Source organism: Drosophila kikkawai, chromosome 3R (genome assembly GCF_030179895.1).
Source record: "Drosophila kikkawai strain 14028-0561.14 chromosome 3R, DkikHiC1v2, whole genome shotgun sequence".
NCBI classification, from domain to species: Eukaryota; Metazoa; Arthropoda; class Insecta; order Diptera; family Drosophilidae; genus Drosophila; species Drosophila kikkawai.
In genome coordinates this window covers 23,018,244-23,030,192 of record NC_091731.1, presented here as the reverse complement: position 1 = coordinate 23,030,192, position 11,949 = coordinate 23,018,244, and the positions used below count along the sequence as shown (strand labels likewise).

General features: G+C 43.8%; 3 protein-coding genes and 1 long non-coding RNA gene across 6 annotated transcripts; 1 reads left to right on the top strand and 3 right to left on the bottom strand.

Moving 5' to 3' along the window:
- Positions 1-354: 354 nt before the first annotated feature.
- Irp-1A (Iron regulatory protein 1A) lies at positions 355-3,579 on the bottom strand. Its single transcript, XM_017179661.3, has 7 exons — positions 3,489-3,579; positions 3,342-3,434; positions 3,117-3,286; positions 2,333-3,059; positions 2,174-2,274; positions 1,333-2,104; positions 355-1,276 (listed from the first exon to the last, which is right to left on the bottom strand). The coding sequence occupies exons 1-7, from the start codon at positions 3,499-3,501 to the stop codon at positions 447-449; spliced, it is 2,706 nt and encodes a 901-aa protein (XP_017035150.1). The 5' UTR covers positions 3,502-3,579; the 3' UTR covers positions 355-446.
- Positions 3,580-4,032: 453 nt separating this feature from the next.
- Positions 4,033-5,907, bottom strand: RNF220 (ring finger protein 220). The gene has a single exon (XM_017179579.3). It carries the CDS (start codon positions 5,635-5,637, stop codon positions 4,456-4,458), a length of 1,182 nt encoding a protein of 393 aa, XP_017035068.1. The 5' UTR covers positions 5,638-5,907; the 3' UTR covers positions 4,033-4,455.
- On the top strand, positions 5,896-11,643 carry LOC108083695 (transmembrane protein 47). 3 transcript variants are annotated; one of them, XM_017179583.2, is made up of 7 exons: positions 5,898-6,029; positions 9,391-9,674; positions 9,754-9,829; positions 9,892-10,078; positions 10,141-10,290; positions 10,354-10,416; positions 10,491-11,643. In XM_017179583.2, the coding sequence occupies exons 3-7, from the start codon at positions 9,779-9,781 to the stop codon at positions 10,649-10,651; spliced, it is 612 nt and encodes a 203-aa protein (XP_017035072.1). In that variant the 5' UTR covers positions 5,898-6,029; positions 9,391-9,674; positions 9,754-9,778; the 3' UTR covers positions 10,652-11,643. The 3 variants fall into 3 exon arrangements, with proteins under 3 accessions (XP_017035071.1, XP_017035072.1, XP_070142592.1); XM_070286491.1 differs by lacking the exon at positions 5,898-6,029 and adding an exon at positions 6,268-6,408; XM_017179582.3 differs by lacking the exon at positions 9,391-9,674 and having other exon boundaries at positions 5,896-6,408.
- Positions 10,139-10,606, bottom strand: LOC138928771 (uncharacterized). Its single transcript, XR_011445113.1, has 2 exons — positions 10,468-10,606; positions 10,139-10,410 (listed from the first exon to the last, which is right to left on the bottom strand). It is a non-coding gene; the product is annotated as an uncharacterized lncRNA (long non-coding RNA).
- Positions 11,644-11,949: the final 306 nt, after the last annotated feature.

The following is an 11,949-nucleotide window of genomic DNA, read 5'->3' as shown; positions in this document are numbered from 1 at the left end:
GCGGGAATAGTTTCAAATCTTTTTATTTGTTTTTAATAATTGTTATTAATGTTTTGAAATAAGTCTCATTTAAATATATATTTTTGTATTTATGTAGTAAGGAGGATAATTCGCTTCTATAAGTTATGTACATAGCACTTTGTGTTAAACTAGATATTTCGTAATTCAATGTCGTACAGCGGTACTGCCAACTCGTCGCGAAGTGATGGCTTAGCTGAATAACTATTGACGATATATCGATATCATGCGAGTAGTTACGTTTTTGCATTGCTTGTCTTACGTAGTTTGGCTATCGATAACTTAAATGGCGGGCATTTTAAAACAACTCATTTGTCATTTGTAAAATTAAAATGATTTAAATTATAAATTGTCAAATTGTATTTTCATCACACCAAAACAAATAACAGTTGGTAAGAAATGCACATGGAATATATAAGAAACGAATGTTAGTCCAGCATCTTGCGGATCATGTAGTTGAGGATGCCACCGTTCCTGTAGTAAGTAATGTCCACCTCTGTGTCGAAGCGCAGCGTCGTCTCAAATACATTGCCATCGGCCTCGACCTGGATCACCTGGCCCGGCTTCAGGTCGCCCTCGGGCAGGGCAATGTTGAAAACCTCCCGGCCGCTGAGCTTCAACGTTTCAGCGCTCTGTCCGGGCAGGAACTGCAACGGGACTATGCCCATGCCCACCAGATTGGATCGGTGAATGCGCTCGTATGACTCTGCGATCACCGCCTTAATGCCCAGCAGGAACGGTCCCTTGGCAGCCCAGTCGCGGGAGCTACCGCTGCCATAGTCCTTGCCCACCACCAGCACCAGTGGTGTTCCCTCCTCTCGATATCTCTCCGCCGCATCGAAGATGTCCATCTCCTCGCCACTAGGTACATGCAGTGTGTTTGGTCCAGTTCTGGAGGCCAGCTTGTTGACCAACCGGATATTGGCGAAGGTGCCACGTGCCATTACCGCATCGTTGCCTCGCCTGGAGCCGTACGAGTTAAAGTCACGGGGCGTCAGACCTCGTTCCGCCAGGTAACGGGCTGCCGGGGACTTGCGAGCTATGGAGCCCGCCGGTGAGATATGATCGGTGGTCACAGAGTCACCCAGCAGGAGCAGGCAGCGAGCCTTGTCGATGCTATTCAGTTTGGGTAGCTCCCGGGTCATGCCCTCGAAGAAGGGCGGCCTCTTGATGTAAGTGGATACTCCACTCCAGGGATAAAGCTTGCCATCGGACACCTCAAGCGTCTGCCAGTCCTGGGAGCCCAGCTGGATCTTACCTGTTAAAAGGAAATCGATATTAAAAAGGTTCCTAAGAAAGGAATCATATACTCACTGTACACCTCCTGGAACATGGCCGGAATGACATGCTTGTGCTCCACCTCTTGGATTTGACTGCGCGTGGGCCAGATATCGCGGAGAAACACTTCCTTGCCATGTTCATCCACGCCCAGTGGCTCTGTTTCGAAATCAATGTCCACGCGCCCGGCAATGGCGTATGCGATGACCAGTAATGGACTGGCCAGGTAGTTAGCTCTGGTATTTGGATGGATGCGTCCCTCAAAGTTACGGTTGCCAGACAACACTCCACAGCAGACAAGGCCGTTCTTCTCGATGGTGTTCACCACATTCTCATCTAGCGGACCGGAGTTGCCGATGCAAGTCATGCAGCCGTAGCCAACGATGTCAAAGCCCAGTTGCTCCAGATATGGAATCACTCCCGACTCCCTCAGATAGTAGGTGACCACACCGGATCCGGGCGAGAGAGAGGTCTTGATGTACGGCAGGATACTTAAGCCCTTCTGTACAGCATTCTTGGCAAGAAGACCAGCCCCCAGCATCACCGAGGGATTCGAGGTGTTCGTGCAGGACGTGATGGCTGCAATCACAACCGAGCCGTGACCTATCTTGTAGCTCTTGCCATCGTCCCACTGAAACTCGCCGCTGGCAGCCAACGCCTCTGAGGGCACGGCAAAGCCCTTAAATCCCACGGGACTTGTGAGGCAAGACTTGAAGTCCTGGAACATGCTGGAAACGGACACACGATCATGTGGTCGCTTGGGTCCCGAAACCGAGGTGACCACCGTTGACAGATCCAGGGTGACTGTCTGAAACGGAAATGTAAATAGTAGCCATTAAATAGGGGTTAAATTGTTTAAAAAATAAGGTAGACCTACCTCAGTATACCTAGGATCCTGATCTTCGAGAGCATAATTGCGCAACTGACGCGTAGCCTTCAGATACTGTCGAATAATGTCAATTTTCTTCTCGGAGCGATCTATAAATCATAGGAAATCAGTAAGTAATCATTAAAAATGAATATGTAAGAAACTCACTGGTCTGGCGCATATAGCTGAGCGTATTCTCGTCGATGGGGAAGTAGCCAACTGTAGCTCCGTACTCCGGACACATGTTACTGATGGTGGCTCGGTCGGCGATGCTTAACTCCGCCACTCCGGGGCCATAGAACTCCACGAACTTTCCCACCACGCCCAGCTGGCGCAGATGCTTGGTGATGGTCAGCACCAGATCGGTAGAAGTGGCCAGGGGGCCCAGCTTTCCCTCCAGCCTATAGCCAATCACTTCGGGCAGCAACATGGCTATGGACTGACCCAACATTACGGCCTCTGCTTCGATGCCTCCGACGCCCCAGCCCAGAACACCCAAACCGTTGATCATGGTGGTATGAGAGTCTGTTCCGACGACGCTGTCCGGATACAGGATCTTTGAGTCATCTGCATCGTTGCTCTCAAAAACGACACGCGCCAGGTACTCCAGATTAACCTGATGAACAATGCCAGAGCCGGGTGGCACAATCAGCATGTTGTCAAAGGCGCGGGCGCCCCATTTCAGGAATGTGAAGCGCTCCTTGTTGCGCTCAAACTCGAGGGACTGGTTTTTGGCCAAAGCGTCGGAGGCACGGGCAAAATCCACCTGTACGGAATGATCGATGACCAGATCGGCGGGGCAGATGGGGTTTATCTTCTCAGGATTACCGCCCAGTTCGCGAACCGCATCCCGCATGGCAGCAAAATCCACAACGGCGGGCACACCAGTAAAGTCCTAAACAAAACAAAACGAATAAAAGCGGAGCCAGAGGTACAACCCAGTTTTTCACACCTGCAAAATAACTCGTGCTGGCTTGAAAGAGACCTCCACGTCGCTGGCTCCCTGCTTCAACGAGGGTGTCCATGCCAGAATGCTCTGCACGTCCTTCTCCAGCACGTGGAAGTTGTCGCAATTGCGCACCGCGGACTCCAGCAGGACGCGAATGGAAAAGGGCAGCAAATCTGGAACAATAACAATTAGCTGGGGCTCTTCTTTTGGCACACCGGGGAGACTTACCATATTTGCTGTCAATGGAGGGAAGATCAAAATAGTTATAGACCGTTCCGTCCTGGGTGAAGGATGCCTTGAACTGGGCAAAGGGATTCGCGCCTGCAAGGAATACCGGGTTAGCTTATTGGTCTATTATTTTGGTGGAAATACTACCGGAGCCGGACATGGTGAAACTGGAGAGGAAAACAGAAAATGTGAATAGAGATGGGCGCGTGTAAATGTTTTTCCAGTCAACACGAAACGATCTCTGAAATGTTCATAGATTTTACGGGTTAAAACTTTTTCAAATAAGCGCAATTGTATTAATAGGTTTTAGGCAGTGAACACTTTTATTAAATAGTATTTAATAAATATTTAACAATGTTTTGGCATTTCTGCGTTTTTCGTGACACGAAAAATAACACGTGCTCCGCTCTAATTTCAAGGCTTTTGAAAAAGTTATCGAAGTTATCGATTGCTGAAGCTAACCATACACCGTAAGAAATTATTGGTGAATTAAATGAATTATTAATAATAATTGAAAAACAAGAAAGTCAGCAAATTTCGGCACTCCGAACTGGATACATATAATTTTATTAATTTAAGTATGTCTATATATGACGGACGGTCAGATATGGCTGGATCACTGCGTCGCAAACTGCTGAAAAAAGTTATAATACCCTTTTGAGGGGTTTTAAATTTATATCAAAACTCGATATTGTTTAATTATATTTGTATTTGTTCTTAATGTACTCACAGAAATAAACATTCATACATTCATGTTTCTACAGTTTTCATTTTGAATTAGGAATAAGATTTCAAATATTGGAAATAAAATTAAAATCGAAATGAACATATATTTAATATCCTTTCCATCTTAATGAATTATGTGTTTCGAAGCTTTGACGAAATAGTTTCTACGCGAACTCCCATATACTTTAACGTATATATAACAGATACTGATGCTTGTCTGGGGTTTATTGTAATAGTTACATGTTAGTGCTTATTGTAATGTCACGTATCATAGTTATCTTTATAAATATTATGTATAGGACTATCAAATACAGCCGCGAAAGGGCGCAAAGCCGGGAGTGTGGCGCAAGCTGGGATAACAATTCGTTTGATTGGAGTTCATGCCACACTACAGGTAGATTCGGCGCAGGTCCTTTGGCGTGGTGATCGAATTGCATTGTGGGCACAGCTTGCGCGCGCCGAGTGTCTTCAGCCAACACTGTTCGCAGTGGACGTGCCAGCATGAGACGGAGATGGCGGGATTCTTGTAGTCTTCGAGGCAGATCAGGCACTTGTACTTGCCCTGCGCCTGATTCTCGTAGAGTCGCAGCTTGGCTTTTAATGACTCGATGACATGCTGCTGGTTCTGGGAGGCGGATCGTGTTGAACGTGATGTGGATGGCTCCTCGCAGGTCGGCTCCTGCTTGGCTGTGTTCGTAGAGGCAGTTTCTGCTTCGGTGGCTTCGCTGGAATGATTGGGCTTGGGTCCATCGCTGGAGGAGATGAGCCGGCGCACATAGCTGGTTACATCCACCTCAGAAAGGTTCTCCTCGTTGGTTACTGGAATTACGTCGCCCTCGCCGTACTGCGTTGGCCCATAGATGTGCGTATCGTCCTCGTCCACGTTGAGATCCTCGTCCTCGTCGTCCTGCGCCTGTTGGCTGCCATTGTACTTGATCGTCTGGCCGAGTCCCAATGCGGAGTAGCCGCCCTGCACGAGAGTGGACACGCGGATGCGCTTCTGGCCCGCCCATTCGTACTCCTCATATTCGTCGCTGTCCTCGGAATCATCGCTGGAGTGCTCTCCGTTGGCCTTCCCATTCCTTCGGCTGTTGCGCAGGCACTGGTTCACGTGCTCCTGGATGCCGGTCTGTGGAAAGTTGCGACTGCAGACGGGACAATTGGCAAGTTGACTGGTTTCTGGTGTAGCAGCACTGGTGGGCGCTGCGGGAGCTGCAGTGGGAACTGATGTTGTCACTTGTGCTGCAGCTCCGGCAGGTGGTGGCGCCGCTGGCGAAGAGGGCCTCTTCCTTGTGCGCTGGCGCTGTCGGGCCTGCCGGTTGCGCTGCACTCGCTGAAACACGGTCCACGGCTGCCTGCCCCCCGATCCCGACTGGGCAACTGCTGGGCCCGGAGCCACCTCGGGATTGCTAACGCTTGGGGGATTGTGCAGGCGGTCCATCTCCATCTGGCAGTGATCGGCCACCTGACTGCGCTTGATCTTTACTTCGCATGTGGGGCATATTACCTCGTCGTCGCCGGACAGATGCTGCGCGTAGTTCTCTCCGTTGGACACCGTGTCGGTGGCCATGGATTCCTCGGATCCGTCCCGGACCGTTTTCCTTAATAAACCGAAACAATTGCTAATATTTATATTGTTTTGTTCGCTAATATGCAGCCACGCGACGCCGATTCCTTCTGTTTATCGATATACGTATTTTTTGCATGGCCTGCAGGAGGGGCCACACTGTTTTGCGGTATTTTTTGTTGTTGCGGCTCGCTAGTGTGGCCGCTCAAAATGTATACACTAGTAAATCAATTCTGGTATTTGTCCCAAGCCCACTCTGGTCACTCTTATTTGTGATGAGGGAAGCAAAACATTATTATTTTTGTCGTTTTTGTTTTTTAATTATATAGACAGCACCGATCAGTGTCTAAAATAATATGTGAATGAGGAAAAGTGGCACGCTCTCCAAGCAGACTGTAAGTGCACGGGTAACGAAATCGGCGAGTTGTGCGAAGCAAAGCAAAGCAGACGGCGAGAGTGTGAAAAGGCAGCGAAAAGGGAATAGAGAAAAAATATAGCGTAGTTTTCACCGTCAGCTCGTGGGCGTGTGTGTTTTAGTTTAAGTGTGTGCGAGTGCCTGTGTGTTCGATATTGTTTAAACAAAAACAAGTAAACAACCATGCAGCAACAGCAGCAGCAACAACAGCGCCAGGGTAACCTTGCTGGCTACAACAACAAAATGAACGTCTTGCCCAATTACACGCTCAGCGGAATGAGCTCCTTTGATGCCGAGTCGCTGCCAGATTACTCAGAATTTGATTCCGAATCGGTAACTCTGGACTATTACAAGGAAAGGTATCACAATTCGCATCCGTGTACTTTTTGTCCGCATTTTGTTTTGCTTCCGTTTTACTTGCACACAAACACACACTACATACATATATCCCCTCCCCTTGCTGACCATGTTATTGTTGTTGTTTTGCATATGATGGCCGTTTGCCCCAATTTTGCCTGCCCGTTACGTTCTATATATGTAGCAATTAACCGTTCTCTGATCCTGTTGCCATGCCACTCACCCACACAAACACACTCACACACACACAGATGCATTTAGAAGCGCGGGACCCCATCGTTCATCTGTGAGATGAATTTGTTTTTGTTGCTCTGCTTAGTTTTTAGCCGCTATAAATAAGACAAAATTAAATCTCTGTCTGGCCCGCAGAAAATATCTGCGAGATCCGTTAGACGCTGCGTCTGTATTTCGCACAGATACAAATGCCTGTTTATTTCGGCATTCGTATCTGTATCTGTATCTCAGAGATCTTACGAATTAGCAGAGATCTCAGTGCGAACAATGGAATGCAAATGGATAATTTGCATGTCATAAAGTTTGCATCAAGTTGGATCTGCCGCACCTATTGTCTGCCTCATTTGAGGCGGTTGTTTAATTTAAGCACAATCCCAAAATCCATTCAACTGTGGCAACAACGCATTGTGCGGAAAATTGCGACAGTTAATCCATGACATACATATGTACAGTGACGAACTTAATTTTTGGCACAGTTGGCATGTCTAACTTTGGCACCGATTTTCTCCATTAAATATAGCGATATTTACATGAAATAAATTTTATTTAAATATATTGATCAATTTCCAACAAAATTAACTTAGTTTTATCCTTTTATATCATTCCATTAATTTATAAAAATTAAAAAACTAAAAAAACTCCTACATTTCCCTGAACAAAATTATTGGCACACTTGGCACATAGAGTATTATTTTGTAAAAATTTGATCGATCTGTTAACTTTTTTCATCTGGGAAGCCTCGTTATCATTATTTAGAATATGATTATTGATAAAATTTTAACCTAAAATCGTCGAAGCGCCTATTTTCTAAGCCAAAGTAGCGAATTTTACCAAAATGTTGGGCAAACAAAAGTAAACTATCGAATTTCAACGGAAAATAGTTTTGTACTTACATAATAAGGGCAAATCGTATGCTGAGGATTGGGGAAATGATAAATAAATCCCGTTTTACCATTTAGAGCATTGTACAGTGGTTAAAGAGAGCCTTATAGAGCGAGAATGCTAAGCACTCTTAACGACCTAAGGCTTTGACCGACCGGGACTGGGTCACTATCATCAGGAAGGATAAGGTGAACCCGAAAATCTCTTCAACGCAGGTTGTAGAAGAGTTTAAAAATTAATTCGGTTAAGATATTCATCCTATTTCGGTTTGGAGGACACTGTATGTAGCTAACTACAGTTTCTCGTTGCTAGCCGAAAACAACTCATTTTAAAAGTCAATCAACATAAGCGTTTAGCCTATTCAAAAAAAATATTTAAGCAAGCAGTTGACTTTTAAAACAATTTTATCCCATCTGATGAAAAAAAATTAAACATTTTCCAATCGGATGGCTGCAAAACAGTAAGAAGAAAGCCCAGTACGGAACTCCAAAACGAGAAACTTGTAACGTCTTTGAAACATAGTGGTAATATCGTTATTGTGTGGGGCTACATGTGCGCTGCTGGTGCCGGAGAACTGGAATTCATATACGGCATAATGGACAAAAAAATTTTTAAGATATCCTAAAGATATATCTTAAAAAAAGAGCCGATAAGTTAAACTTACCAGTCACATTCACTTTTCAGCAAGATAATACGGTTCATTATGTGCGTATTTGGCTGGTAAATTTTAAGAAATACCCTTTATTACATCAACCACGATCTCCAGATCCAATCCCCATCGAAGATTTGTGGGAAGAATTGGACAGACTGCTAAAAAGCGCAATATATCAACAAAGGTTGAGCTAAAGGTGGCATTTACCGGGGGGTGGCTTAAAATACGAATGGGAACCACCCAAATTTTGTTTTTTTCGACCCCAAACGGTCATAAAACATAAGAGCTTAGACACAAAATATTAATTTATACTAAAAACCGTTTCATTTTGAACTTTTTTAATATTTTTGGTTAGGTGTGCCAATAATTTTGTTCAGGGAAATGTAGGAGTTTTTTTAGTTTTTTAATTTTTATAAATTAATGGAATGATATAAAAGGATAAAACTAAGTTAATTTTGTTGGAAATTGATCAATATATTTAAATAAAATTTGTTTCATGTAAATATGGCTATATTTAATGGAGAAAAACGGTGCCAAAGTCAGACATGCCAACTGTGCCAAAAATTAAGTTCGTCACTGTAGGTACAGACAAGCGTGGTCAAAACAATAGAAATACTGTTGCTTAATGAGGGCTAATGTTGAATTTTGTATTTTTAATGATTTTATTTGTTTATAATTCCAAACTGACTAAAATTATAATTTAATAGTGCTTCAGAAAGATTATATAGAAAGCTAGGGGTTCTAAATTAATAATTCTTGTATTTGTTATATGAAAATGATGTCATTTATTTAAGCAACACACTTTAAAGTATATGTAATTTTTAAGCCATAAATATTGAATTAAACCGGTAATTAAATCTGTTAAAATTCGTTTTATATAAGCTAAGCCATAAAACCCATGGAAATACATAGCAGTTATAGACTTCGAATGAGTATTTGTTGCTGCTCACAGTTGTATGCGACTTTAATTGCCAGTTTGACCGCACTTTGATTTGAATAATGTCGTAAAAGCCCTAGTAGTTCCCATTGTCCTTCCCCGTCGATGTTGTTGCTCGAGAGCTGTTTTTGCATGTTGCTGCTGCTTACCTCTAACTGCTTTGATGTGAACACACTCGTGTTGTGCGCCAGCCGTTGGTTTAATCGAATGTCACCAATCTCTCTCTCTTTCTCTGTATCTTTCCCTAACAAACGATCCCCAAACCATTTTGTAATCCAGATGTTGAACGCGCTGCTTCCGCCAGCAAACTGAAATTTGAAACGCATTGGAAATCCTCACAACGCGCAAACCAAAAGCAATAAAAAGCCAATTGAAGCATTTATATTAGATTGTTAAAGCCAACCAGAGTAACATTTACTCTCCTCCCCCGCAACCCAAAACGAAAACGAAATCGAAACCAAAAACCCTTCCAGCATCCCATTAAGCAAAACTAACCAAGAAACGCATTGAAACGCATTCCAATTAGTAGCTGCTGGCAGCACTTTGCCTGCGTAGTCGATAAGGTGAGTGTTGGTCGCGGCTTCTGCTGAGATTAAAAGCGTCTTTAGCTTCCCCGCCATTAATAATAATTATCTTGTATAGTGTTCTACGTCCACCAGCGGAGAAAATGGCGCCGACAACGACGATTGAGACCATCACAATTACGCGGCCACTGAAGGTACACTCGAAAATAATGCTTATCCGACTTCTCCGACTACCATTCTTACTTTTATTGCACAGGTGATTGCATTTATCTGCGGCGTCATCGTGGTGGTGCTCATGATCATGGCCTTGGCATCCACAGATTGGCTAATGGCCTCCGACTGGCGGCAAGGCCTCTTTGTGCACTGCATCGAGGATGATTCGGTGACGCCGCTGCCGTTCAACATACAGGATCCGCCAGGATGCTACTGGACCCGCGATATAGGTACGTGATAGGTTGAAAGGGCTAACTGGAAAGAAATTAATATTGAGCGTATTTATCCGCAGGATACATCAAGGCCACGGCAGCACTCTGCATTATCACCCTGATAACGGACGTCATAGCCACTGTACTGACCGGTCTTGGGCTTAGGACGCAGAACCACAATCTAAAATATAAGTTTTATCGCATAGCGGTATTGGTGATGCTCGTATCCTGTAAGTAATCACTGATATCAATGGCAATGTCAAAGGTGTACTAATGATTCGGGTTTATTTCAGTGCTAGCCGTGCTGTCCGCTCTGATCGTGTATCCCGTATGCTTTGCCGGCGAGTTAACTATGGGTAAGGAACTAACTCTATGATGTGATATATAAGATAGGCTCATTGACTCACCTTTCTGTTTTTCCCTTTGTTAGCCAATCGGCGAGTCTGGGAGTTCGGATGGGCGTACGGCGTCGGCTGGGGAGCGGCCATCTTTCTGTTCGGAGCCGTGGTCCTGCTGCTCTGCGACAAGGAGTCGGAGGAGATCTACTATAAGGAGAGGAAAATCGTACATGAAAACCAAATGCGCGCCTAGGCAAGGCCGCACGACCTGCCTGACGTCGTTCTGTAGACATAAGTATATAGCAGCCAACCAACACACACAGACAGACACATAGATTTCGATTTAAATCAGAACTCTGGAACAGAATTTGCAATTTGCAATTTGCAGCTGAAAAATGAGATTATGTTATAATTATGATTGTGTATATCATGAGCATTTCAGACCAAAAAAATCCTTCCCCATCAGCCAGCCCAACTCCGCCCACTAACTCGTAGCACTCGGCATTTGTTTAGATGAGGTTTCCCCCCAAATGAGTTTATTATGTATCGTTTCGAAAGGTAATCGTAGACAACCCACAAAACCGACCCACATCTATCATGTAAGCAGGCAGCACACTTATGAACGTCTGGAAATTGGAAATTGTGAAAGCTAATCGCATTAACCACGCCCATGAGTTCCATTGTAGCCAACTGTAGGGGCTTTCACTTTGGGCGAATTTGAAAATATATCGTACAGTAATGTAATGGGCTCTCACTCTGAGCTGTATATTCATAGACATTGTACTCATCATGTAATATCCAACATAACGAAGAATCCCACTAGGCCGGATCCAAATTAGAAGATCCTTATCTATGGTTAGTTAAGCCATGGAGTCATCATTATCATCGTTTCATGCCGATTACGCTTTCCAACTATTTAGTTTGTGCTCTGTGTTTCAAATATTGTACATTTAATATGTGTTTGTCCCAGTGTATATGCGACATGATTCGAATATGTGCTGCTTTTTAACCCCTCTAACTTTTGTAAAATAGTTTAATTTACTAGTACTCGAATGATCACTTATTTTTTAAGTCAATTAGTAGGTGTATGCATTCGCATTCGTTTTTTATGCTACCCTTATATTTTGTGAACACTTATGATCTAATAATTTATTGATATTTGGTTTCTTACCACACTCGAAAACATATCACATGCAAAAATGACAACAATAAATCGTTTTTTTGACACCTTTTGTTAACACTAAAGACATTCTTTTATTTTTGATTAATTTTATTTAATTTATTTTATATATTTATTTAACAAGTTTTTGGAACTTGCAAAGCCAGCATAAGGTATGAGTATTGGCGATAACGCAACGACTATAATTACGCCATCCGTTTTTGAATTTCAAGTCACTTTTAGAGTTTAGCAAATACTAATTCATGTTTCGTCCATTACATCTCACAATCAGATCATCTTGTCGCCTACTTTGCACTTTGTGTTTCGTTCGCCTCTGTTATTTACGAGAACACTTCAATTACAAGCCGAAGAAATGATGTAAAGCAAATGCA